The 26,920-nt window shown below is 45.6% G+C and overlaps 1 protein-coding gene across 1 annotated transcript in view; it reads left to right on the top strand.

Moving 5' to 3' along the window:
- HEG1 (heart development protein with EGF like domains 1) overlaps positions 1-25,094 on the top strand; it is a 94,588-nt gene extending 69,494 nt beyond the window's left edge. The window contains exons 15-19 of the mRNA XM_018050126.1: positions 1,045-1,087; positions 1,222-1,259; positions 12,472-12,559; positions 16,479-16,653; positions 20,037-25,094. Coding sequence (XP_017905615.1) covers positions 1,045-1,087; positions 1,222-1,259; positions 12,472-12,559; positions 16,479-16,653; positions 20,037-20,186 — 494 coding nt within the window. The 3' untranslated portion in view covers positions 20,187-25,094. The remainder of the gene's footprint in view (positions 1-1,044; positions 1,088-1,221; positions 1,260-12,471; positions 12,560-16,478; positions 16,654-20,036) is intronic.

Raw genomic sequence — 26,920 nt, 5'->3', positions numbered from 1 at the left:
AATGAATTTATCTGAGAGGCTATTTTTTATTATCTACTTTCATCCAAGCACACATTACAGCTCGTGATGTTCTATCAGCTTATTGTAGTGCTGAAACTGTTCGGTGATCAGATCAGGGCAGGAACTGCTGATGCAGGGGAATGGCTGGCCCATAGCCTGCAGTGAAGCAGTGGTCTATAAGCCACAGTGCCAGAGGGCTGAAAGCTGTAGTCTCGTGTGGTGTGCTGATTAGGGCTCAGCTAGGTATGTCCAGAATCCACTACACAGACTGCAGGGTGAGCATCCTCTCAGGACACTGGCCATGGACCATGGCTTTCTCACTTCCTGAGGGATGGTTGCTAACAGAGCCAATGGCAGGTTAAAGAAGGCTTGACTTCCATTAAAGATGGTGAGGCATTTACCTTTGTGTTTATGGAAGGAAGTTACTCAGGGACCACAAGGAACTTCCAGAAATAACTGCAAATGTTAGATAATGATCACAGTTACAGGTAGTGGTTACTGTAGGCTGGGTGCTGTGGGAAGGCATTTGCATGCCTCATTTTCCTTAATCCCCTCCAAGAAACTATAAGAAATTATTATCCCTTTTTTTTTATAGCTGAGAAGCTAGAATCACTAAGAGGTTACGTTTTGGGGGTCTTTTTGATGAAATGAAAGATTGAGCTGGCAGCAGTATTTAGGCCAGGTTTTAGATAATTCTAAAGTTATTTGTGGGCTTCCCAGGTGGCTCTGTGGTGAAGAATCCACCTGCCAATGCAGGAGACACAGGTTCGATCCCTGGGTCAGGAAGATCCCCTGGATAAGGAAATGGCAACCCACTCCAGTATTATTGCCTGGAAAATCTCATGGACAGAGGAGCCTGGCATACAGTCCATAGGGTTGCAGTCAGACATGACTCAGCAACTAAATAACCTACAACAAAGCTGTTTTGCAGCCTTTTGGTTCTAGAATATTCTTGTGAACTTTAGGGTGGCTGGTTTTATTAACCATCAGTTGGGCCAAGATAAGTTAATAGACACGATCATGGGTTTTCATTTTCTCTTTCAGCCTGTGAAGATGGATATAGGCTTGAAAATGAAACCTGTATGAGGTAGGCAGCATGTTCATTTATTCTGACGAATTTGTTCCAAACCTTCTTTAGAAGTCATGTAGGTAAATTGCCTCAGTAATTTCTTCTGATATTTGAAACTAATTCTTGTTCTTTTTTTTCCTGTCAACTTGCAGTTGCCCATTCGGCCTTGGTGGTCTCAACTGTGGAAACCGTAAGTGTGCAGGCGTCCTGAGTTCCATGGGGGCAGGGCTGTTGACATATGTCTGTCCCCTCCCCTCACCCTCAGGTCACATCTGCTGTCTTCCCAACTCCCTGGAGAGCAGAGTGCTCACTAGGGCTGGAGGTTTGTAGGGGAGGTAAACATTTATTTACCTAGGTAAATTTCCTAGATAGCTGGACAGAGGAGTATCAGTCAATAAATGAGGCTGGGAGGGAGGGACCACCCCCAGGAGAATAGCAGAGCCTCCTGGGTACTTCTTAGAGGGGCTGGAACTGGAGGAAGACTGGCAGTGACTGGTATGGAGGGAGAAGGAATCCAGGCAGAGGGAACAACCTGAACAAAGGTCTTGGGCCAGCCTGGGCCTGTGATTTTGGGGGACAACATGTAAGCAGGTGTGGCTAAGGACAGAGAAGAAGGTAGAGAGTGAAGGATTAGGTTGGCAGAGTATGTGAGGATCGAATTCTTGGGGTTTTTGATAGAGCCTGAGAATTTAGACTCTAGTCAGTAGCCTCTGTAGAACTAGCAAGTCTTAGAGCAGGAAGGCATTTTTGATCAAGAAAATCAAGTCAGGAGGCAGTAAGGAGGACAGAGGGCATGGGGCCATTTAGACCAGTGTCGTCAGGGCGGGGGTCATGGCTGGATGCAGACTGCAGAGGCCCCTGATCTTAGCTGCCGTCTGCGCCCCTGGAGTACAGTGGTCGAGGGGCACTGACCGTCCATGTGGCATTTTCACACTCAATTTACTTCTCTGAGAAAAGCAGTTGGGATTCATTTCAGATCACTTTCACTGACATTTTCTTATCCTGAGACCTAAGAAGTTTAAGTGACCTGCAAAACTACTGAAAGAAATTCTAGGATATAGGATGAAGAAGGAATAATAACAGTCAGCATTTTAGGATAGCTTTGTCCCTCATTCTGTAGAATCTGCCAGCAGTCCATAGTCTTAAGTTTACTCTGCCACAAGTAGACATGACTTTATTTAACAAGAGATGCTCCCCTAACCCCATCAGTCATACATTCCAAGTGTTTTTAAAGCTCTCATGGAAGAAACAGGGGAGGAGGGTGAAAACTAAGTAGATCTTCTTATAGCACGATATCACAGGGGTACTTGGTTTAGTAAGAGCGTGAGTGAGACTCGACGACGCATGGAGAGATGTAGCCAGCTGGGGCTGAGCCAGGAGCAGGACCCACCTGCCTGTCCTCCTGGGGCTCCTCAGCCCCTCGTAGGATGAGCCAGTACTTCTCACTTGCTTGTAGTCAAACAGCTCCCTGACTAGGTTTCACTAGAAAATGCTTCCTATTTCTCTGTGAGCAGAAGAGCAAAAATGGATCAGTGAAAAACCCTCAAAAGGGTTGAAAGAGAAGGGAGGAGCGCGTTGCTCTTGATGGCAGTTAGTGATTTGCTTTTCAGAGATCATTAAATACCACGTATGTGGAGATGATGTACGCCACATCCACTGACCGTTCTGTGAGTTCCTGTGTCTCCGCATGATGTGGGTGGGGTCTTGGAAGCAGCAGGATCTCTCTCTGTTCCTGAGATTTCCTTTTCCTCCCTTTTATCGGAGTCATCACAGTCATTTCCAGCAGAGGGCAGACTCTGGCCTGGATGGCTAGCTCTTTGCCCCCTTTTGTTGGGCCACGCTTTGTTGGGAACTCTGGTTAACTCTGATGGCGTGAATACCGCTTTATGACTTTGACATCTGTTTGCATGTCAGTGTCACAAAGCAATTAATAGTCACTGATAATAACCAGCACATGCCATCTCCGATCAGCACCCCCACCTATGCTGATGGCTAATGCCTTGGGAGGTCTGTGACTTGTCACCTGGTGTTTTGTGCCAGATAACAGAGATAACCACCCACCCCTATCACTTCTGCTGTCACCACCAAAGACAGTTTAAATGCCTTGTCGGGGGTCGGACTCAGGCTGGACCTTTTGTAGAAGAGAACCACTGCTGTCTGCAGCCTTCTGGGGACACGTGCTCTGCTGCCCAAGCCCTGTGAGATAGGGCACCCTGCTCTGTCCAACCGTGCCCGTGGCCCTGTGGCTCCCTCACACCTGCGTTCCTGGGAATCAGCCAGCTCTACTGTATTCAGGCTTTAGGCACAGCCTCTGACCTGCCTTTCTGAAGCCTATTAGCTTTCTAGTTGCCCCCAGATTTCACGTGTCGCTCCTCATAGAGAACGTCCTTCAGACTGGAGAGGGCAGAACAAGCTCTCCTCTCACATCCCTTGATCCCCATGTGCGCCCGCGCCGGGCAGGGCAGGGCTGCGCCTGTCTCATCACTGCTCCCCTGTTAGTTTCCTTTCCAAGTAAAGTATGTGTTCATACCACAGATCCCAGCAATTCTGTTTTCTTGTGCCGCTGTCCTGTGGCTCTAGAATTCTTACAGAGTGGTTGTCAGAGTGTCCTCACTTCCCCTTGTCCCCCTCGCAGCCTTTCTCGGGCGGGCACATTTCCTTCTTTGCGTGAATTTTATAGAGGCTCCTTCTCGCAATTTTATTCTCTCTCTCATGACCACATGGTTTGCTGCACCTGTTCTTCTCTTTTTAAAGTAGGTGAATTTTGCCTTTTCATAACATAAAAAAAAACTTGTACATTAATTTTCCTTCTGTAATCCAAATTAATTAGCAGAGATACAAGGGAAGAAGAAAACTCAAGTCTCATCACCCATTAAACCTCACTGCTAATACCCTGCTGTATATCCCTGTTATGACATGTGGTGGACAGGACCACCAACAGCACCCAGTACCTTGTTAGAAATGCAGGATTTCAAACCTCTTCACTTTGGACCTACTGAATTAGAATCAGAATTTTAACCAGACTCCTGGATTCAGTTAATAGGCAGATTTGCATACATCTCACAGTTTAAGAAGCAGTATACCAGAGGTTTGTATGTGTGTCTTTTTAACAGAGATTGGATCTCACAGAACGTGCTGTTTTGTAACCTGCCTTTGAACTTAGCAAACTGTGCAGTGTTTTCATTGGCATAAATTTATAAGGTGACTTTAGACAGTTCTGTTAAATTCTGCTCTGTATATATAATAATTTACTTAACCATCCCCTCTTATTATCAATTTAAAATCTTTTTTCTTCTTTGTATTGCCATTCTTCTGTTTGGGGTCACTGTCACTTGGTGAGGTTAGAACATCGTCAGATAATTTTCCTAGATTACTTTTTCTGGCTGCAGACATTTTAATCCATCCCTCCTCCTTATCCATGACGCATCCTTTTGTAAGGCACCCTTTCCATTCCAATGCCCTGCATCTCTCCAGTGGACACTCCTTCCCTGCCAGGCTCCCTGAGCAGCCAGGAGGATGTGGAGTCTGTTTCCCGCATGTCTTGGCGGTGTCTTCCTCTTCCACTGAAACCAAACATTCAGCTGACAGATCTTTCTGCCTTGTCTTCCCACCTCAACCCACAGTCTGGTGGCAGGTGTATGAAGTCTTCACCTTGTAGTTACATTGGGCGGCGGAGGAGCCTGGTGGGCTGCAGTCCATGGGGTTGCGAAGAGTGTCGGACACGACTGAGCGACTTCCTTTTCACTTTTCACTTTCATGCATTGGAGAAGGAAATGACAACACACTCCAGTGTTCTTGCCTGGAGAATCCCAGGGATGGGGGAACCTGGTGGCCTGCCGTCTATGGGGTCGCACAGAGTCGGACACGACTGAAGCGACTTAGCAGCAGCAGCAGCAGCAGAACTCAAACCAGTGGAAATGCTATGTGTCAGCAGGAGTCACTTATAACACACTGCTCAGAAGGAGGAAGAGATCATTAGTTATCCAGCAGTCAGCTGGAAGTCTCATGCAGCTAACAGCAAACCTCTCACTTGGTGTCAGAACCGAAAGGAAGCAGCCCTGGAAGAGGGGATTAGAACTCTCCGTACTCTTGTGTGTTACGGCCACGCTTACAGTCTGTAGATGCGAGAAAGGGAAATTTCAAAAGGGAAAAAAAAGAACGCTGTGAACGGAGTTCTAAAGGAGAGATGATGTAAGAGGAGTGGAAAGATTTAAGCGGCAGAACCCTAACCACACGTCACTAATGAACACAGTGAGGGGCAAGTGGGAGAACTGAATGGATTTTAAAATGAAGCGAATGTGGCCGCCTAGAAAGGTCTGTAACGAGGCCTGAGTTTAAAGGAAGGCATATGGGTTGGTACGGTTCTGACATCAATTCCGATGTATTTTTTTACACATCACTAAGCCAGTTATCTCAGTTCTGACACTGTCTCCAGGTGCATCCCACAACTTAAGGGCTGGGTCCGCTGACTTTCCCACCCCACGCCCCTCCCCAGCAGACCCCAGTCCCACATCCAGGCTGTCACCTGTGCTTCTGGCCAACTGGCTGTAGATCAGAGGTTCCAGTGGCCTCCTCCCTGGGGCCCATTGATTTGCTGTACTGGCTCACAGAACTCAGGAAAGATTTTACTAGATGCCAGCTTATTAAGAGGTGCACGAGACTTCAAGCTCACTGCTGGATGACTAATGATCTCGGCCTCCTCCTGAGCAGTGTGTTATGAGTGACTCCTGCCACACATAGCATTTCCACTGGTTTGAGTTCTGAGCTGTTGGCTTCCCTGATAGCTCAGTTGGTAAAGAAGCTGCCTGCAATGCAGGAGTCGCCAGTTCGATTCCTGGGTTGGGCAGATCTGCTGGAGAAGCGATAGGCTCCCCACTCGAGTATTCATGGGCTTCCCTTGTGGCTCAGCTGGTAAAGAATCTGCCTGCAATGTAGGAGACCTGGGTTTGATCCCTGGATTGGGAAGATTCCCCTGGAAAAAGGAAAGGCTACCCACTCCAGTATTCTGGCAAATACTGGAGAATTCCATGGACAGACCATGGGGTCGCAAAGAGTCAGACATGACTGAGCGACTTTCACTTTTCTTTTCAGCTTATTATAAAAGGAGAGAATTCCTGAACAGCTGGATGGAAGAGATGCACAGGTCCAAGTTAGGGGAAGGGCCGGGAATGTCGTGCCCTCTCCCAGCCGTCCCATCCTCCCCTCATTTCCCAACCTTCACCAACCTGGAGTTCTCTGAACCCTGTCCTTTTGGGGTTTTATGGGAGGCTTCATTACCCAGGCACAGTTGATTAAATCACTGGCCATTGGTGATTGAATTCAGTCTCTAGCCCCTCTTCCTTCCCAGCAGGTTGGTGGTAGGATCGAAAGTTCTAATGGGCTAATCACAAACTGGTTTCCCTGGCAGCAACCATCCATCCAAGAGTTATCTAAGGGCTATCCAGCTGTCACTAATGTACGAAAAGACACCACTGCTCTGCAAGCTTAGGAAATTCCTAGAGTTTTAGGAGCTATGCCTGGAACAAGGATGCGGAACAGATAAAAATTATTTCTTATAAATCAGTATCACAATTGGCTAAGCTTCTTCTGGGGTAAATAAATGTAGCTAGCTTGAACAATGAAGACAGATTATTGGAAATCATGAAATTCCAGCTTCAGGAGTGGCAAGAATCAGGGAATTGTGGGGAGTCTCAGCAGAGGAGGTCGGTACCTTCTTTTCAGAGCACATGTTAACATGGAGCCATCTTCATCTCTGTCCTGGCTCTTACTGTGGGTCTGTGCACAAACTCGCCGCCTCACAATGGAGAATAGGCTCAGCAGACAGCTTCGAGTGTGTGTCAGTACCTTCGTCGTTTTTAAATAAAAGGTTCTGTCTCCCAAAATGAGATTCCTGGGAAGAACTAATTGATCCAGTTGGGATCTTGTGTTTACTCCCAGACCAAACTTTTGTGGCTTGGGATGGTGTTAAAGTACAAGCATGACCATCCCACTGAACCCTGCATGTGGAAGGGAGTGGATAGTTCCCAGGATGGGGTTGGCTAAGCAGACAGTCTTATAGATTCCAAATAACCATATAAGCAAGGACAAATACGGCTTATGGGAAAGACTAACGCCCAGTGTGGGTTGGCTTAATGAAAAATGGCAACAGCAATGACAAAAACAGCAACCTATGCCATGAAATTAAAAGACGCTTACTCCTTGGGAGAAAAGTTATGACCAACCTAGATAGCATATTCAAAAGCAGAGAGATTATTTTGCCGACTAAGGTCCGTCTAGTCGAGGCTATGGTTTTTCCAGTGGTCATGTATGGATGTGAGAGTTGGACTGTGAAGTAGGCTGAGCGCGAAGAATTGATGCTTTTGAACTGTGGTGTTGGAGAAGACTCTTGAGAGTCCCTTGGACTGCAAGGAGATCCAACAAGTCCATCCTGAAGGAGATCAGCCCTGGGTGTTCTTTGGAAGGAATGATGCTAAAGCTGAAGCTCCAGTACTTCGGCCACCTCATGTGAAGAGTTGACTCATTGGAAAAGACCCTGATGCTGGGAGGGATTGGGGGCAGGAGGAGAAGGGGACGACAGGATGAGATGGCTGGATGGCATCACGGACTCGATGGATGTGAGTCTGAGTGAACTCCGGGAGTTGGTGATGGACAGGGAGGCCTGGTGTGCTGTGATTCACGGGGTCACAAAGAGTCGGACACGACTGAGCGACTGAACTGGACTAAACTGATAATCAAACCACAAGAAGAATAAAGAAATGTCAACAAATGTGGAAGACAAAGGAAAACAAAGAATTCCAGGATCATCATTCTTCAGGATCTCTTCAAAGGAGGAAGGATAGAAGAGACCACCCTAAGACAACACCCATGACCTTCACTCTCACCTGAACATGCAGGGAACCTACAGGATTAGTGAACATTATAGTAGGCATTGATATAAATCCCATGCACTGTAATCATTGTGTGACTTCATCGTAAATCTAAATCAGTCCTTAAATGTGAAAGATCAGTTGCAGTTCCTGAGCTGACTTGATTGCAGGTATGAGAAAAAAGTACTAGAGAAGATTCTTGAGAGTTCCTTGGACAGCAAGGAGATCAAACTAGTCAATCCTAAAGGAAACCAATCCTAAATATTAATTAGAAGGACTGTTGCTGAAGCTGAAGCAGCAATACTTTGGCCGCTTGATGTGAAGAGCCGATTCATTAGAAAAGACCCTGATGCTGGGAAGAATTGAAGGCAAAAAGAGAAGAGGGCAGCAAAGGATGAGATGGCTGGATAACGTCACCAACTCAATAGACATGAACTTGAGCAAGCTCTGGGAGATAGTGAATGGAAGACAGGGAAGCCTGGCGTGCCGCAGTCCTTGGGGTCCTAAAACATTGGACGTGACTTAGCGACCGAACAACAGCAACATGAGAAGAAAGATCCGTGACTACATTATCTACAAGCTTATTACAAGCTTCCAGTGAAATAGCTGCCAGAGAACATCAAATGACTTTTTAAAAATGTATGTGTATAAAGTAAATTATATAGGTACACATATACACATATAATTTCTGGACTTAGAGAAGGTTGTGTGTGTCTCTATGTATATAGAAAGACATGAATAAAGTTTGGGAGGCAGAAAAACATGAAGAAAGTACCAGTCCATCAGTACCCGAGGTGGCACTGATGTCTGAACATTTTTGTGAGTTCCCTCCCAGACGCTTTCTCTGAGCTCACATGCACAGAGGTCTTCTGGCTTTCAGTCCTGTGTTCTTTCTTCTCCTGCATAATTTAAGCCAGTGCCACCCAAGGTCTGGCCTGCAGGTTGATAGCATTTCCATCCTCCAGAAGCTTACCAGAGATACAACTTCTTGGACCTTGCTCAGACCTGCTGAATCAAATCTCTTGGGGTGGGGACCAGGCATCTGAGATTTAACATATCCTCATTGGAAAAGACTCTGATGCTGGGAGGGATTGGGGGCAGGAGGAGAAGGGGACGACAGAGGATGAGATGGCTGGATGGCATCACTGACTCAATGGACGTGAATTTGAGTGAACTCCGGGAGTTGGTGATGGACAGGGAGGCCTGGCGTGCTGCGATTCATGGGGTCGCAGAGAGTCAGACACGACTGAGCGACTGAACTGAACTGAACTGGGTGATTCAGATGGACAGGAAAAGTTGGAGAAGCACTGGCCTATAGCATACGGGATAATGTTTCTTAGTAAGTCGATAAGGAAATAACAGTCCAAACTAGTGACATATTTATTAATTACACTGTTGTTCCAGGAAAGGGCAGATGAAAGGAATAAAGTCTAAACTTAACTGAGGTTTCCTTTCAACAAGTTGGTTCCCAGGAGAGACGGTTCAGCTGATCTCCAGTTGTCAGCACAAAAGCCAGAGGTCTTGTTTCCAGAGCAGGTTTCTAGGGAACCAAGACACTTGTGTTGGCAAGCAAGATGGTCTTCATGGGGCTAAACTGCTGCACGACTTCCAGCACTGCTGGTAGAAGAGTCTCCTTTACCTTGGGAGGTGGGAGGAACTGGTGTCCCAAGGTCTTCAGAAAGCTGTTTAGATCAGCAAAGGATAGCCTTCTCCAGACTGTTTGCTCCTAGAGAGGCCTCACAAACTTGAGTGTGTAGAACCTGTGTGTTCCCTCACTCATGGTGCTTCTTCATAGGCTCCTATTGATAAGCTCCTAGCTGTGCTATTAAGAGCTGTGGGCAGCCGTAGATGTGGGTGATGACATCCTGAAACATGTTTTCACTTTTATAGCAAAACAGTCATTTCTTTTGTTGTTTTGTTTTGGCATGCACATGCCTCGCAGGGTCTTAGTTCCCCGACCAGGGATTGAACTTGGGCCCTGGCAATCAGAGCACAGAGTGCTAACCACTGGACCTCCAGGGAGCTCCCCCAATAGCTTCATTCTTAAAAACAACTTCATTTTTGTCACAATCAAGGGGACCTGAAGTCATATAGAACCACCTCATAACACAGCGCCCCTCGAAGTGGCGGAGGGGGCTGTGAATGGAGACAGGACAGTTACAAGATGGTACAGAAACAATAAGTAAGCACTTAGAATCCTTTACATGAACGCGGCTATGACACCCAAGCATGGGATCCTTTGTAAAGTGAATAGCCTCGTTGTATTTTAGTATTGGTCTGCAGTAGACTCTTTAAAAATAAAAAGGAGAGAAAGAAATTCATGAGAGCCGGTGCCCAGGGGAAAAGACAAAGGAACAAATGAGACTTTATTTTCTTCATTTAAAAATAATATCCAAAAACACAAGCCAAAAAAACTGGCCCTTGACCATGGATGGTTTGGGAAGCACTGGTCTCCACTGTCTTTGTCTCTTTTCAGACACAAAGGGGGCTTTTAGGGTGCTTGTTTCAAAGGGGAGACTGCCACAATCGCAGCCACTTGCAAGGGTCACTTCCAAGACAAATGCGTGCTTGTTTTGCTGGAAGTGAGAAAGCATGAACTTGGTGTGGAGGGATAAGCAGAGCAGGAACTAGACTTGGGTCTCTGCTTGGGAGCAAAGGGTGCCACTCAAGGTGTTTCGAAGCAGGGAAGTGGTGTGCTTAGGTTTGGTTTTTCAATTGAGTGGGCAACCCTGGGCACAGAAAGATGAGTTGGGAGGTGCTTACGTTACATTTGTCTGGTCAGGGGTAAGCAGGGGCCTAGGTTGTGTTGGTGGAGATAAAGAGAACCCGACACATGCATGAGGTTTGTCTTTTGTCCTCACTTTTAAAAAATGAAGCTTGACCACATGTGTCAGGAGGTGAGGGAGAGAATTAACTCATTTCTTGGTTTGACTTTGTTTCCTGGGTATCTTAATATTGATGATTTTTCATAGTAATCAGGTTTCTGTGCTAGTTATTTCAAGAAAAGACAGGTGAATGGTTGGGGGTATTTGTATTGCTCTTGTATTTGTTCCTCTCTCACTATCTGCCCATTGTCACCTCTATGCATTATCCTTTGACTTTACCTAAATACCTAGAGAGCATGGTTCCATCCTAATTTACTATAGAAAATCCAGTTATTGGCTCTTTTTTTTTCATACTGGACCTTACAGCCTGAAAGCACAATTATAATCATATTTCCACAGCAAAAAATAACCTGAATATTTAATAGATTATATTGAAAATATGATTTTCCCAGAAATACACAGGTATGAAATCAATTAATTAAAATTTATATTGTTTATTATACATGATAAGTGCTTGTTTATATGACTGCTAATTTCTGATAATTAAATTCAATGTGTATGTGTGTGTTGAGACTATCCAATTCCTATCCAAGGTTATGCAGTGATGCTTATAAAATTGTGGTTGCCTTCTTTTTATTTTACCAAGTAAGAACCTAAAACTGTATTTAAAAATTTTTATATCACCATAAATTCAAAAATTTCAAAAACCTCCAAAGGATGGGAAGTAACCAAGAAAATATTATCTTTTTCTCCCAATTACTTTTTAAAAACCAGCTTTACTGGAGGCATAATTTACACATTTAAAAATGCATCTATATTAAGTGAGGGGGAAAAAAGCAAGAAGGACCAAATTTTAGAAAGTATTAAAACTAAGAAAAAAAAACAAGTTTAGGTTTTGAAAAATACATGCATGCATCTCTTATTTTTCTCATCTGACCATGAATTGGTAACAGTGCCATTAGGCTGGTCTTCAGGTAGAATCTGGGAGCCTCTGTTCTAGGAGGGGCTAAGAATGGGGAACTCTTCTCAAAATAGTTTGGGGGAGGAAAAGTCATTTTCCCTCTACCCTTCCAGATTCTTGGCTGAGACATCCCTACCCCCATTAAAAGCCAGAGTAACAGGAGAAAAAACTATTTTATTTCTGTGAATACACACGGGGACCCCACAAAGATGTGAGACTCAAAAGGCAGCCAGATGATTGAGGCTCACATACCCTCCTGAGCTGAAGAAAAGGCCAGGTATCTAGGGTTTCAAAGGGGAAAGTGCAGTTTATAGGAAAGTGAGAAGAGGAAATGTTTGGGAAACAAAGGTTGTGTGCCAAGCAGATAAGTCAGGTGAAAAAGTTCTCTCTGATACTAGCTTTCTTCCTGGTACAAGTCTCTTTGTAATGTACATTTCCCTTACAAAAGGGTAACTATTAATACTCAGTTTTTAGACCTTCTCCGATGCTGCAGTTTCTCAAAAATATCAGCTCAAAATAATAAATATACCAAAGAGACATATTTTGGGTTGGCTCATTCTCCTCCCTCTTTGATGGAGAAAATGCAGAACTGGCCCAAGTAGCTTCTGCTGGGGGCCCAGAAAATGAAAAGTGGTCACCAGCTGAGGCATGGGGTAGCCGTGGGCTGGGGAACGGGACCATTTGGGGGCATTTCTTTGTTCGTTCTTTGTCTGCTCCCAATCCACTTTTCTCCTTTTTACACCTGTTTAGCCTATCAGCTTATCACTGTGGTGATCGCGGCTGCAGGAGGTGGGCTTCTACTCATCCTGGGCATCGCACTGATTGTTACCTGTTGCAGGTGAGTGCCAAGGGTCCACAGTCTAATTCTGTTTGCCTGTGCTAAGCCAGGGTCAATTTTTTACCCTTTTAAAAGAATGTGTGGGGTGGCTTACAGTATTAAATCCTATTGTGTGACTGAACCATTAAAAAAGGGAAAAGGGAAACTCATGATAGATATTGCCACTGGGGAAAGAAAAGGACAGCAAATGGGATTTTCACTAAAAAAAAAAAAAAAAAAAGAATATTCAAAAGCACAAGCAACAGAAGAAAAGGGATTGGACTTCATTAAAATTAAAACTTCTTCGCTTCAAAGAACACTATTAAGAAAGTGAAAAAAGACAACATACAGAAGGGGAAAGTATTTGCAAATCATATGCCTAATAGAAGACTTGTGTCTAGAATATATAAGGAATCCTTACAAGTGGGTAATAAAAAGGTGAAACCACAGAACACATTCTGGGACTTTGTAGCATGTAGGTTCTTCTGTCTTGGTGCAGAAAGAATTCAGCAAAGTGACGGATGAAAAGTCCTTTATGAGAATAGGATGCTTTTGAGGTTTACAAGCAGGTGGGCAGGAGGGTGCTGTACTAAGAACTTAGTGGGCCATAGTTCTATAATCAAAGGAAGAATGGGGCAGGGGAGACAGCCATTGTTGAGCAGATGTCAGGGTTCTGTCATCAGCTCCTTCTCCCTATCATGCGGGGAGTTTTCTTACTCCTGCTTGATCAAGCCAGGACTATCATGTCACTGTTTAAATTAGCAGAAGGGTGGTGACCTCTGCTAAAGACGGTAAACCGTCTCAGGTTTGAGCATAATGTTTTCTTTTCCCTGTATTTTTGTTTTTAGTGTGCACAGGGGAACACGTCTTGGGAATCATTAACTTACTGACCTTACTGGGCAGGATGTGGGTCTTGTCTTACCATTGTTTTATTGTTTAGGGGCTTGTCTTGGGCTTGTGTGGCGTGGTTTTGTTTCAAAGCAAGGCAGTTTGGTTTTGTGGTTAAGCAAACCTGCTTTCTAGAGTGACCATTAACTTATAGGGGGTCTCCCATACTTTTTTCTTTACTTATGATCCCTTAGTGGGATTAACTATTTAATCACCTATTTTGTTCCTTTGCTCTGTCCCTATCAAAGGCAACTCAGTTGAAACTGGGCAGAGAACTTGAATTGTCATTTCTGTAAAGAAGATATGCAAATACCCAATAAACCTATGGAAGCATGCTCAATGTCTTTAGCAGGGAAATGCAGTCAAAACCGACGGCATCAGATACCACTTCACAAACATTAAGATGGTTACTAAAACAAACAGAAACCAGAGAATAACAAGTGTTGGTGAGAATGTGGGGACAGTAGAACACTCATACACTGCTGGTGAAAACGTAGAGTGGTGTAGCCACTTTGAAAAAGTCGCAGTTCCTCAGAACGTCAAGCAGAGTTGTCGTTTGACCCAGCATTTCCACTCTTGTATCAAAAGAAATAAAACAGGTATTCGCACAGAAACACGTACGTAAGTTTTCATAGTAGAGTTGTTCATGAGAGCCAAAAGGTGAAAGTAACCCAGTATCTATCAGCTGATGGATAGATAAACAAAACATGATATATCCATACATTGGGGTGTTATTTGCCATAAAAAGGAATGAAACACTGCATCACACTATAACATGGATAAACCTTGAAAACAGTATGCTATGTGCATTAAGCCATTCACGAAAGACCACGCCTGTATGATTCCATTCATTTGAATGTCCAGAATAGGCAAATCAAAGGGAGGCCAAGTACACTGGCAGTTGCCCAGGGCTGGATGGGCAAGGGAAGAATTGGGGAGGAATGGCTTAGGAGTGTGGGGTTTATTTCTGGGGTGATGAAATTGTTCTAAAATTGCACAGCCGATGGCTGCATAACCCTGAGTATACCAACAGCCATTGACTTTTACACTTTAAATGGGAAAATTAAGAAGCAAACGAAGATGAAAGGGGTTGCCTGAATATTTGGCAATGGAGAAGTGGCAGGCATGTAGATAAGCAGACAGTAGTAAGCTTGGCTCTAGGCTTCCTGGATTGCAGTGGGACTGGGCTTTGAATAGAAAAGGAAGAAAAAGGAGTCAGTTCCTTTCTCTGTGGTTATTCAGTTAAAGGAAAACTCAGATCTTTGGTTTAGATGGTAATAAATGGCAGGAATTACTCTGACATGGCTGATGGAGGGGACCTACAAAAGTAGCAAATTATCTTTTTGACCATTGACCCGAAGGGCATTTTAAGATAATCTTTGTCTCTAGGAAGGCTGCAGAGGGCCCACTGCTCCCATCCAGGGACGCAGGCTTCAGTCTTGACCTGTCATTTACAAAGTTGCCATCAGAGCATCCAAGAGAAACCGCACAAGCAGAAATAAAGTTCTGGGTATGAGACTAGGAGCTAGAGAGACAGACCTTGAGTTCTGCAGGGCACAGAAGCCGCCTGTCTACTAAGTGCCCTGTCAGGTAATACAGCCATCTGGGGAAAGAGAGTTTGTGATGGTTGGTCCCTGGGAGAAGGTCGTTGTGAATCACTGAGGCATTGTTTGAGACCGGATGCTCCACCCCACAGGGAGCAGCACAAAGGCAGATCTGTTCTCAGCTTGTAAAATGAGACAGCACCTAAGGCCCATGCTGGACATTTTAAGACTCTGAATGATGTGGTGTCTTCCCTAGAAAGTTCATTTACAGCAAACTGAGGTGGAGGGAGGAAACTTATCAGGTTATCTTACTGTCTGATCTGAGGCCCATTACAGAAGGTGAATAATACATCCTCCAACAGTTTGCAGTCAGAGGACTCTCAATGGTAAGGAACTTGTGCTAGGGTTTCCCTGCCCCGCTGACATGAGGATTTATATGGGTATATACATGGGTGGGCATTTCTGCCAACAAAACATACTATTTTCATGGTTTGTGAAGTAGCTGTATTGTAGGAAGGGAGACCCCTTCCAGGGCCTGAGAGTGGGCTCTTGCTAACATGTGCAAATGAACTGTCTGAGGAGACACACGTGCTGATAAAGCAAGGGGTTGCTCGGGCAGAGAAGGGCAGGGTAAGGGAGCCCAGGAGAACTGCTTTACCATGTGGCTCGCAGTCTCAGGTTTTATGGTGAGGGGGTTAGTTTCCGGGTTGTCTCTGGCCAATCATTCTGACTCAGTGTCCTTCCTGGTGGTGCACGCATTACTCAACCAAGATGGACTCCAGCAAGGAGGATTCTGGGAGGTCGGTAGGACATATGGACTGGGGTCTCCTCTCTCCTTTTGGCCTCTCCCAAGTTCTTCCGGTTGGGTAGCTCATTAGTTCTGAGTTCCTTACCAGGACCTCCTGCTGTAAGGTAGCTCACGCAAATGGCTACTATTTTGCCTGGCCAGGTGGCGGTTTCTGTCATTCTTTCCCCTGACAGCTTCATGAGGTGGAAGAGCACTGGCCGAGGAGTTGGGAGGCCTGAATTCTAGTCCCAGCTTTGCTAGAGGCAAGCTGTTACCCCAAGATAAGTCATATCCTTCACAAAGCCCCACCCCCAGAGCTCCTGGAGCAGGTTGGGAACCCCTGGACTAAAGAACCATCAAGCCCTTCCAGCTCCAACACCTTGTGAGTTTATGCCTGTTTCCCTGGCCACCCCCACAGTGCAGTGATCTCTGGCCCCAGTAGAGTCTAAATCTGCTCCACTGCAGCTGTCTTTGTCCTCTTTCCCCCCAGTAACCTGACCATTTGGGTTGGAAGCTTTTTGCTTATTTTGTTTACATCCAGTTGCATTTTTATAGGTAAATACTAAAAATAATAACAATAACAACATTTCTCAGTGGGCAATTACAAAAAGAATATAGTGGTATCTTTAGGTCTATTTTTCCTTGTTGAAAAGCTAGATGGTATTTTCACAAATATCATTTCCTCACAGAACTTTTTTCAATTTTTTTTTTAACCATGCAGAAAGAATAAAAACGACATAAGCAAACTTATCTTCAAAAGTGGGGATTTCCAGATGTCCCCATATGCTGAGTACCCCAAGAACCCTCGCTCACAAGAATGGGGCCGAGAAGCTATTGAAATGCATGAGAATGGAAGTACCAAAAACCTCCTCCAGATGACGGACGTGTATTACTCGGTGTGTATTCCCATGCCCAAGTGACCTCCCAGCTCCAACTTCCTTGGAGAATTAAAGGGATTCTGTTTTTCTGTTTGAGGATTTTTCTGTTTGTTTTGGTTTGGTTTTTTGGTCACTATGCACAACTTGCAGGATCTTAGTTTCCAACTTGCAGAATCTTAGTTTCTTGGCCAGGGATTAAATGTGAGCCTTGGTAGTGAAAGCGCTGAGTCCTAACCAGCAGGCCACCAGGAACTCCCAAGGGATTCTGTTTTCTTGTAGTAAATAGACTCCAGCTTATTAAGGGTAAGAGAGAATGGTGGCCTATACCTTTGACTCATACAATTTAATATTCAATTTACTTACTATCTCTCTGCACAGTATTTATTAGTTTCGACATTGAGATATGACGAGTACTTCTACAGAACACAGTATGTACTTTATGAGGTTGTACCAATAAACTTCTTGTCACTGAACTTGATTTTAAGTTACAGGACTGGAAGTTAAAAGATAGAGAAAGAACTTAATGGTATTTAGTCTTTGACCCTTTCATTTTTGTCTCTTGTCTGCCATGCTTTATGTCATGCGGTTCAGTAGTTGAAACTGAGGGACTAGGAAAAAGTGTAAAGAGAATAATTCACTGTCATCCTCAACCAGCACTTGTCAAAAGATTTAGAAGATTCAATAGTTTCTTAATAATTTGCTATGTCTGGCCCTGCACTGGGTCGTTTGGAAAGATGAGAGACCACCTTGAACCCTTGCTTCTTGTGTCCCACATTGAATAACCCATATCATGTTCCCATGCCTGCTCAGTTCTTTTGTGTTACACTGCATCAGCCATAAAGCAAACACAGGCAGGGATACCTAAACTGGAAAATAAACAGTCATCAGGTGATCAAAGCCGTGCAGAGCCGTTAGAGGTACAGCAATGAAACCTTGCCTGTGAGGACTTAATCGCTTTAGGCAATCCTGTTAAAAGCACAGCCCCTCTGGTTGCTATTAGAGATTAACCTGTGGGTTTAGACTTTGGATGGGAGAGGCGATTCATGCTATGGAAGCTGTAGTTTCAACAGACTGAAAAATTTGAACCTGGCATAGAAGAGAAACAAGAAGAAATAAGGGGAAAGATGACTGTAGATACGAAGCTCGATCTAGTTCAAATGTTCCTGTTGGTATCTCCACATAGTGTTAGTCGCTCAGTTGTGTCCGACTCTTTGTGACCCCATGGACTGTATCCCAGCAGCCTCCTCTGTCCATGGAATTGTCCAGGCAAGAATATCAGAGTGGGTTGCCATTTTCCTTCTCTAGGGGATCTTCCAGACCCAGGGATTGAACCCTGGGTCTCCTGCATTGTGGGCAAATTCTTTACCACCTGAGTCACCAGGGAAGCCCTATTTCCACGTAAGGGCTTTGCTTTCCCCTTGGTTTTTCAGGCAAGTTCTTCTCCTCTGATAACTGCAGCTGAAACTAAGCAAGTATCTCTCCTGCGGTGCCCGCACCCTCACACCCTTCTCTAGAGGCTCCTCAGAGCAGTGCCAGGACAGAGCAGCTAACAGGCCTGCAGCATCACAACACCCACCTTTGCTGCGTGTTCCCAGGCCATTAGCTAAAGAGTTGTCTCACAGAGATGCAGTCATGAACTTAAATGAGCCCCGTCTTCATTTCAGACAGTAGGCTGAGCAGTCTGTAGAGGCAGAGTCTAAGTTTAGGGACTCCTTTTGCATTAGGTAGGTACTCACGACCCACTAAGGTGGGATTTGATCACAGAGACACCTGAGAATCAGCTCGCCTCCTGCTTTGGAGTCCTAACTCCCTCCGATGGGTGGCCAGACAACCTTGCAAAGGCCAGGCCCCTGTCTCAGCTGGGATGGTAGTGCACCACTAAATACCATAGAGGGTCTAAAGCCATTGTGCCAGGGCTTTTCTGGTGGCCCAGCGGTAAAGAGTCCAGCTGCCAGTGCAGGAGACTTGGGTTCAGTCCCTGACCAGGGAGCACCCCACAAGCTGAGAAACAGCTCAGCCTGTAGGCCGCAACTGTTCAGCCTGTTGTGCTCTAGAGCCTGGGAGGTGCAACTCCTGAAGCCCAAGTGCCCCAGAGCCTGTGCTCTTCAATAAGATAAGCTGCTGTAATGAGAAGCCTGCACAGCAACGAAGACCCCAGTACAGCCATAAATAAATAAAGAAAAAAAGTAAAGCCTTTGTGCTCCAGAGAGAAACACCTTTTTGAAAATCAAAATAGTAATCAGATAATCATTACTTTTGATAATAATCAAGAGAATAATTAACCCAGGTCTGGGTTGCTGGGCTGCTCTTGATTGTATAATGTTTCTAAAACTCTGCCCTTAAAATATGGGCAAAGGGTCCCAGGTTCCATAAAGGGGCGATCTGGGAGGTCCTGACTTGTAGGTGAGACCTTGCTCTGCTAAGTATCAATTCAGTTCAGTTCAGTTGCCCAGTCGTGTCCGATTCTTTGCGACCCCATGAATCACAGCATGCCAGGCCTCCCTGTCTATTACCAACTCCTGGAGTTCACTCAAACTCATGTCCGTCGAGTCGGTGATGCCATCCAGCCATCTCATCCTCTGTTGTCCCCTTCTCCTCCTGTCCCCAATCCCTCCCAGCATCAGAGTCTTTTCCAATGAGTCAGCTCTTCATAACCAAAGTACTGGAGTTTCAGCTTCAGCATCAGTCCTTCCAAAGAACACCCAGGCCTGATCTCCTTTAGGGTGGACTGGTTGGATCTCCTTGCAGTCCAAGGGACTCTCAAGAGTCTTCTCCAACACCACAGTTCAAAAGCATCAAATCTTTGGTGCTCAGCTTTCTTCACAGTCCAACTCTCACATCTATATATGACCACCGGAAAAACCATATCCTTGACTAGACAGATCTTTGTTGGCAAAGTAATGTCTCTGCTTTTGAATATGCTATCTAGGTTGGTCATAACTTTCCTTTCAAGGAGTAAGCATTTTTTAATTTCATGGCTGCAATCACCATCTGCAGTGATTCTGGAGCCCAAAAAATAAAGTCTGACACTGTTTCCATTGTTTTGCCATCTATTTCCCATGAAGTGATGGGACCAGATGCCATGATCTTAGTGTTCTGAATGTTGAGCTTTAAGCCAGATTTTTCACTCTCCTCTTTCACTTTCTTCACGAGGCTTTTTAGTTCCTCTTCACTTTCTGCCATAATGGTGGTGTCATCTGCATATCTGAAGTTATTGATATTTCTCTCGGCAATCTTGATTCCAGCTTCTGCTTCTTCCTGCCCAGAGTTTCTCATGCTAAGTATAGCTGCCTCCATTTTAAATTCATCAAAATGTAGCATTCGTTGTTTCTTTTTTTGTTATCTATTAGATTTAAACCTAAGATTAAACTGACTTTTCTTCTTTCCTCTTTGACCACCAGCCCTCAAGTGTGAGGAATCCTGAACTTGAACGAAATGGACTCTACCCGGCCTACACTGGACTCCCAGGGTCACGGCACTCTTGCATCTTCCCCGGACAGTATAACCCCTCTTTCATCAGTGACGAGAGCAGGAGGAGAGACTACTTCTAAATGCGGAAGAAAGAGGGGCCCCTTGCTCTGACTGCACCAGGGAAACACCGCCCAGGGGCCGCTCCCAGGACTAGTGGGGCCATCCCTGAGCAGCCAGCAGAAAGGGGATGGGCATGGGGGGACGTGAGCACAGTGGAGGGGACAGCTGGAGCTCCTGGAGGTGGAACTGCAGGCTGCTCACCCGGCACCTTCATTGCTACTGTGAATGTGAACACGGGCCAATCCAGTCAAGTCCCCGCGTGACCGCAGCATGGCCACAGCTCTGGAGTGGCTGTTAGTTAGGCCTGATCACTAGGCATCCGTGCGGGAACCCAGATTTTCCTCAGTTTGCACTTTAGTAAATGCAGAAGGAGGGAGGGAGGCCTCCTTTCGGATTCTTTCCAAGACTGCTCTAGAAAGAAGGCCTCTTCCCCTCAGACACTTCCGTAGGACTCCATTCGGTGACTCATTTACAGTGGAATGCTCTTTCGTTGTCCCCCTGCCCAGCAGCTGCGTGCTGAACAGTAGACGCTGAAGGACATGCCACTAGTGTTTGGAGTTGCTGCGGGTTAACATGCAGCGTTTTCACACGCTCCTAAGTCATCTTGTGCAACGTTTTCCAAACAAACCCCTAGATGGAGGAACTGAAACTTGTGAGGCAGAGCACACAGCTCCAGTTTGTTTTCTTCGGTCAAAGGGACACATTTATCTAGGATTATTCCTTTGCGGTTACTTCTCATGTCACCATTCGTGTCTGAATCAGAGCAAAACAAGTTCCATTTGATTCTAGTTCGAGGCATCCAGCCGCCCCACGGTGAGCCCTATGGGCACTGGGCAAGGACCCTGGGGGAAGGTGCTGGCCCTGGGGGCACTGCACGGGGTGTGGGCTCAGACCTCTACCCTTGAGGCCAAGGCCGCTGTGTGTGGAGCAGAAGTCTGAATGCAGGTTGGGTCCAAGCTGGTAGGTACTTCACCACTAATGGAAAAGCAGCTGAATGTGGTTCAGGAAATGGGCTGAACAGGTGTGTTCATTTTCTGAGATGCCAGTGCTTTGGGAAGCCAGGTATGCGGTTCCCAAGGAAGAAAGGGGAGCTGGGCTGGATCCACACACGCGTCTGCTTACCCACCAGTGCGGCATCTTTGCGAGAAGCCCTGATCTCGTCCACAAACTCAGTGTTGGTTGGTTGGTTCGGCCAACCACTCAAAGCTATTTATTCATTGAAGAAATAACTTATTTTCTCTCAAACAGTAATTTGTAACTCTTTCAACTACTACGGAGTTCCCTCCTGAAACAGGGGTGTAATTCAAGTTAGCATCGGAGAACTAAGACTGCTGGCTGTTTAGGGAATGGAGCATCTGCCTGGGGGGAGGAGGCTCCACGCATTTGTATGAGGCTGTGGCGTGGGTCCTGCCAGGGGTGCATATCCAATGCTGCGCCTTTACCTGCTGCTGTGGCCCCATGATCTTTGTCATCTTCTTTTGAACATCCTGGTGCGGGATGAAGTGAACACAGAAGCAGAATAACTGTTCCCATCCTAAAGCTTGGAGTGCACTGACACCCCCACTTCTGGAAATGGTGCAGCCTTTGGAGACCGTTCTAGTCCAGGCATGGTTGTTCCTTCAGGGTTCTCTAATCTCTTCAGAAGGAATCTGATCCTAGTGTGATCCTCGTCCTAACGGTTTTGAGTGCGAATTCCTGAGTCCCGTGGTTTGCTCAAGTCACCGTCACCCCACCGCAGCCAGGTTACTCTTCAGGTGTGATCATTCATCTCATGAGACACATGGAAAGAACCCTGCTTTTTGTCAGTGGGTGTGAACTTAACATAGCATCCCCTGTTAGAGATCTTGGGTCTTGCCTCTATCCGTGCAACCAGACATGCCTTTCTGTGCCTCGTGGGCTCTCATCTAACTGGAGAGCTCGAGCTCCTAACCTCAGCTCACCTGCGCCAGCAAGCCGGGCCACGACGAGGCTGCTGCTTCCGGGCTCCTGCTGCAGAGCCTTGCCGGCCCTCGGGACGCAGGGCCGCAGTGGGGGCCGTCCCCAGGCATACAAGCCCGCCACCTGCAGCTGACATCACAGCTGGCAGGTCATCTCCTGTGCCCGGGTCCAGAAGCTATGCTCTTCACCAAATGAAGCATTCTGTCCCCAGAGTGTTCTGAAGCAGAATCCCAACATCCAGAACAGAGTGTGCTGTGAGTTTCAAAGAGGACTTCCTGGGAGTGGGTTTTGTGCATGTGAAGTGGATTGAGAGTGTTGTTTTTTATCTTACTGTGAAAAAGGGAGGCACCCTGCAAGGCTGAGGTCATATCACATATGCAGTTCCTAGGCAGCTTGCAGGGGTGGGGGCTTAGGGTGCCAGTGCTGGCTGCCCGCCTGCGTGAGGAAGGGAGAGGCCGGCTTCATTCCTGCTTGGGGTTAAAATACTTTGAGAAAGGTCCTCCCTGAGCTGAGAAGCAGCTGGTGGGGCCACGGCCCTGGGACTGGGGACAGGCTGGATGCACCCCTCGTGACCAGAAGCCCAGGCACAGGTTCAGGTTGGTCAACGCACCTGGAGTGATTCCTGCTCTCAGAGACGCCGTGGTCCTGTGTGGGGCCCCACTTGAGGAAGCTGCCCATAAGACGCTCAGACCTTGGGAAAGTGTGGGGCTGCATGGAACCCCCGTGTCATGCCTCATGCCAGCGGGTGGTGACTCTCAGAGCAGGGCAGTGCTCTCTGGGGCCGACCATCATCTGTGGAGTCCGCTGAAGCTCCAGAGGGTCTGAAATCTGGTGTCTTTTATTTTTTGTGCCATGACCCAGCCTTGCTAAAGACATTTTAGAAAGCCTGAATAGTCCCAATGAGCATCTCACGTGTTCCCACCAGAGCCAGGCTCTGTGCAGAGTACTTGGCTTCACCACACCCTTGTGAGGTGGGCACAAGAGGGCCCATTTCTCGGACATGGGAACCTTCAGAGGGGATCAGTACCTTGGCTTAGGGAGCCAGGACCCGTACCCTCTGCCTGGCTCCCTCTTCCCACTGTACCTCTTGCCTCATCTCCCTGGCAGATGCCTCACCATACAGTATCAAAGAGAGCTTGAGAGAAGGGGCTTAAAAGTTGTGTTTAATATTGTTAAGCAGTAGCTAAACTAATGTCATAAAGTGCAAAAACAAAATGTTGAAAAGTACTTTCAGGTCCTTACATGTATTGCTTGGATGCTTGTGGTCATTGTTAATAGTGGCTGGCTCATGCTTATTAGCAAGGAGCATATTGGTACGTGGCTTTGGATGAAGGAAGTGTATGGTGATGACCTGGGTGTTTGACAGATGCGGCCAGACTTAGTCATCCTTCTGAGTGCTGCCTTGCCCTGTTCCTGTGGTGAGGCTGTGTTTCCCACATATTGGAAGCATGTTTTTGTGAATATTATCAGAGTCTGGAACGTATTCAGTTGAATGTCTTAGATGCTGACAAATCTTCCTCCTTTGACAAAAGTTTGTTTTCAGAAGTAGCTAAGTCATTTAGAGCCAAAATTGCTGAGTGGAGAATGTAATCAAGCTGGTTTATCAGCATTTGAGGTCAAGAACTAAGATGTAACTGTTAAGTTGTTGAAGAGGTCATTCTTAATGTTGGCCCAAATGAGAAGGCAGCGTCTTTGCAAAGTTCAGATGGGACGGCTGCCCATGAAAATGTCTTTGAAGGGTGATGTTCCTTCAGATATAAAAGTTCCCAGAGTAGACGCACCAGGGTCAGTCCTCGCATGTGACTTTTTGGAGCCTCCATTAAGCCATCCTGCCCGCTGTCGGGGCATCCGGTTGCTGTAACTGTGAATGCTGCTGGCAGAAGCGAGAGTGGTGTTCAGGCCAACTGTTCCTGGCTTAGTTTAGTTGAAGGAAAAAAAGTAAAGTGAAATACACCCCAAATTAGGGTTTTGACCCATGGTTCTAAGATACACTGATTTCAAAACTAGAGCACTTCTTTAGAGAGAGGAAGAATGCAAAGTTCAGTATCTCAGTATTTTGTATCTTATTGAACACCACCCTTAATATCAGAGAGATTCTTTTCTGTGTGAAACTTTTGTGGGGATTAGAAGGGACATTCCATTCCTTCCTTCTTGACAAAGCGTCATTCAGAGGTTCTCGTGTGCATTCTTGGAAACAGATACAGTTTTGTAGAGTTAGCTGTTGAGTATGTATTCTTTTTCTTTTCTTGAATCCCCAGAGACAGGAATTGCTTAAACTACTAGAAAGATCAAAGTATTAAATGTCAGTTAATTTGTTGTGCTAAAGTATCTTTTCAAGCATGTTATAATCCATCCTGTTTGATTTAAAGTGCTCACAAAAAACCCTGTGCAACTCAAGGGGACAATTGAGGTCTAAAAAGAGACATATCTTATACTGGCTCTGAATTCTAGGCGTTGTAAAGAGCACATTTAAAAGAAATTGTATGTTAGGTTCTGGCTTTATCTTTTCTTTTTTCTCTCTTGGATACATAATAGTGCATTTCAGGTGCAGAGTTTTTGGGTAGGAAGGATGGGACTAGACAGGGATGGGATGGAACCAGTCTACCTGGGAAAATAACCCAGGTTTCTATATTATTTTGCCCGTTTCTTAAAAGGCCTCTCATCAGGGGTTGCTGTGAGTTTTGTAATGTTTGTGTTGTTGGGTTTTTGGTTAAATGAAGCCTGTAGCTGGAGAATTAACTTTTTGAGTCTTCACATTGTCCCAAATTTCTCTTTGCAGACCTTTAAACCTTAGCCCCTGGTTGATTGTGTTAAACCCATTATAAGAATGTTATTTAAAGTTGTATCATAATTGCAACCTTCACTAATTATTCAGTACTGTAGCAGCAAAATATTATTTGTAAGAATTTGATTATTTTTATACTTATACCCACGATTAAGTCTGGCGTTCTAGTCAGTAAAATAATGCAATAAAATCAATATCATTTTCACTGTGTTTTTCTGGTGATAACAAACACACCACCTCAGAGTACAACAGGTTCATTTTCATGAGGACATCACTTAAACGATGGAGCTACACCATGAACTCCACTGCGGCAGAGCAGGGGCTGAGTCATTTCTGTGTGCTCAGTGCTGTGGGTGAGGAAATATGCTCTTGATGATGGATGGATGGGCAGATGGATTGACCTAAAGGGTGAGAAGCCTACTTCAGGCATAACACCTGCTTTTGTTTGCTGTTCTTTCTGTGTGTTGGAGAGAGTTGGTAACCAATCTTCGGACACAGAAAATTTCCTCCTGAATGCCTCCCACTGCCGGGTGCCCACTCTTCAGAGTTCAGAGGAGAAGGTAAAGTAAGCATATCTGTGCTCTGTGATGGAGAGACGTTGGAGCTTGAAGATGAGAGATGTGGGCCTCATATTTACACGGCCACTGAGTGTGGCAGCTTGGCTGATTGTTCGTTCATTAATTACTTATTGAGGGCCTTTCATGACAGGGATGGATGAGCCTTTCAGATGCTTTGTGACAGTAACCTTGACATTAGGAGACGCCAGTAATAGCAGCTTGGGACATGAAGGTGACCTTTTGGCAGATTAGATCAGGGTTGCAGCCCACCAAACATCTCCAAATGGAATGAGCAGCACACTGCTTTCTGTCCCATCATTTAATCCCCCATGAGACCTTGGCAGAATCTGCTAACTGACCCTGTTCACGTTCCGAACCAGCTCAGCCAGACTGTAAACATCACGGCATGTCCACACCCACTCTCCCCTGGGAACTCCTTAGGTGCTGTCCACCCACATGCTAGCCTGAGTGCTTGTCCTGCCTATACCTCTGACCTGGCCATGTTGAGCCTTCACCTCAGGACTTGATTTGTCAGTAAGTAATAATCTAGAAAATATTTTTAGACCCTTGGACTTAAATGACTCCAGCAGGGCACACTCATTTTCCAGTTGTTTAGGAAGCAATGAAAGGTAAGGGGCACGATATAGAGATTATATAAGCCAGAGTCCTCCTGTCTTGATATTGATCAGCCAGGACAACTTTTAAACCCTCATAACTGGAAGGTGTTGGCCTGAAGCCACCTGACAAAACAAACATGAACTTCAGGTTAGATACAAGAGGGATGCCAGGAAAAAGAAATGCAGGTAGATATTTATAGACCTCATAAAAACTTACAGCATCACCAGAAGGCCTAGGCTCAACAAGCTGGTGCGAGACACTCCCTAATAGTTTCCTGGATGTTTTTTTCCAGATGGTGATGTCAGGCCTAAGAGTCTGCTCATCTTTCTGAGCCTGTTACCTGACCTGATTGAGGAAGTGGGGATAATAAGTATTGCCTCTCCCAGAGTTGTGAGGATGAAAAGGGAGAATTCATATGAAAACACTGTAAACTACAAAGAAACATACACTGATGGGTTCTCTTCAGTAGGGCCATCTTGTTACCAAAAGAAAGACAATTACAAAATTAATGTGTCATTTCAAAGACCTTGGACTTGCCGTCAAAGAGTTCTTGTCATTTCCCCTTCTCTCCTCCAGCCTGCTTCACCTATCATGAAGGGATTAATGTGCTAAAGAGTATAAGTTCTATTCAAGTAGGAACCCAGACTGACCTTTCAACGTGATATGCTCAATGCCTGGCACCTAGCAGATATTCAGTAAAACAAAGAACAGGTGAGTGGGTGGATGAATCATTCAATAGAAGAAGTATATGGAAGTTAAAATTCCTGGAGACCTACCCCTCTAGTAGCTGCAGGTTGATGACTAGCTAATGTTAGGTAAGTATGTAGCCATAACATGTAACTGAACGGGAACTCAA

Source organism: Capra hircus, chromosome 1 (assembly GCF_001704415.2).
Source record: "Capra hircus breed San Clemente chromosome 1, ASM170441v1, whole genome shotgun sequence".
NCBI lineage: Eukaryota > Metazoa > Chordata > Mammalia > Artiodactyla > Bovidae > Capra > Capra hircus.
Note: the sequence above shows the minus strand (reverse complement) of the source record. Positions and strands in the feature narration are given on the sequence as shown.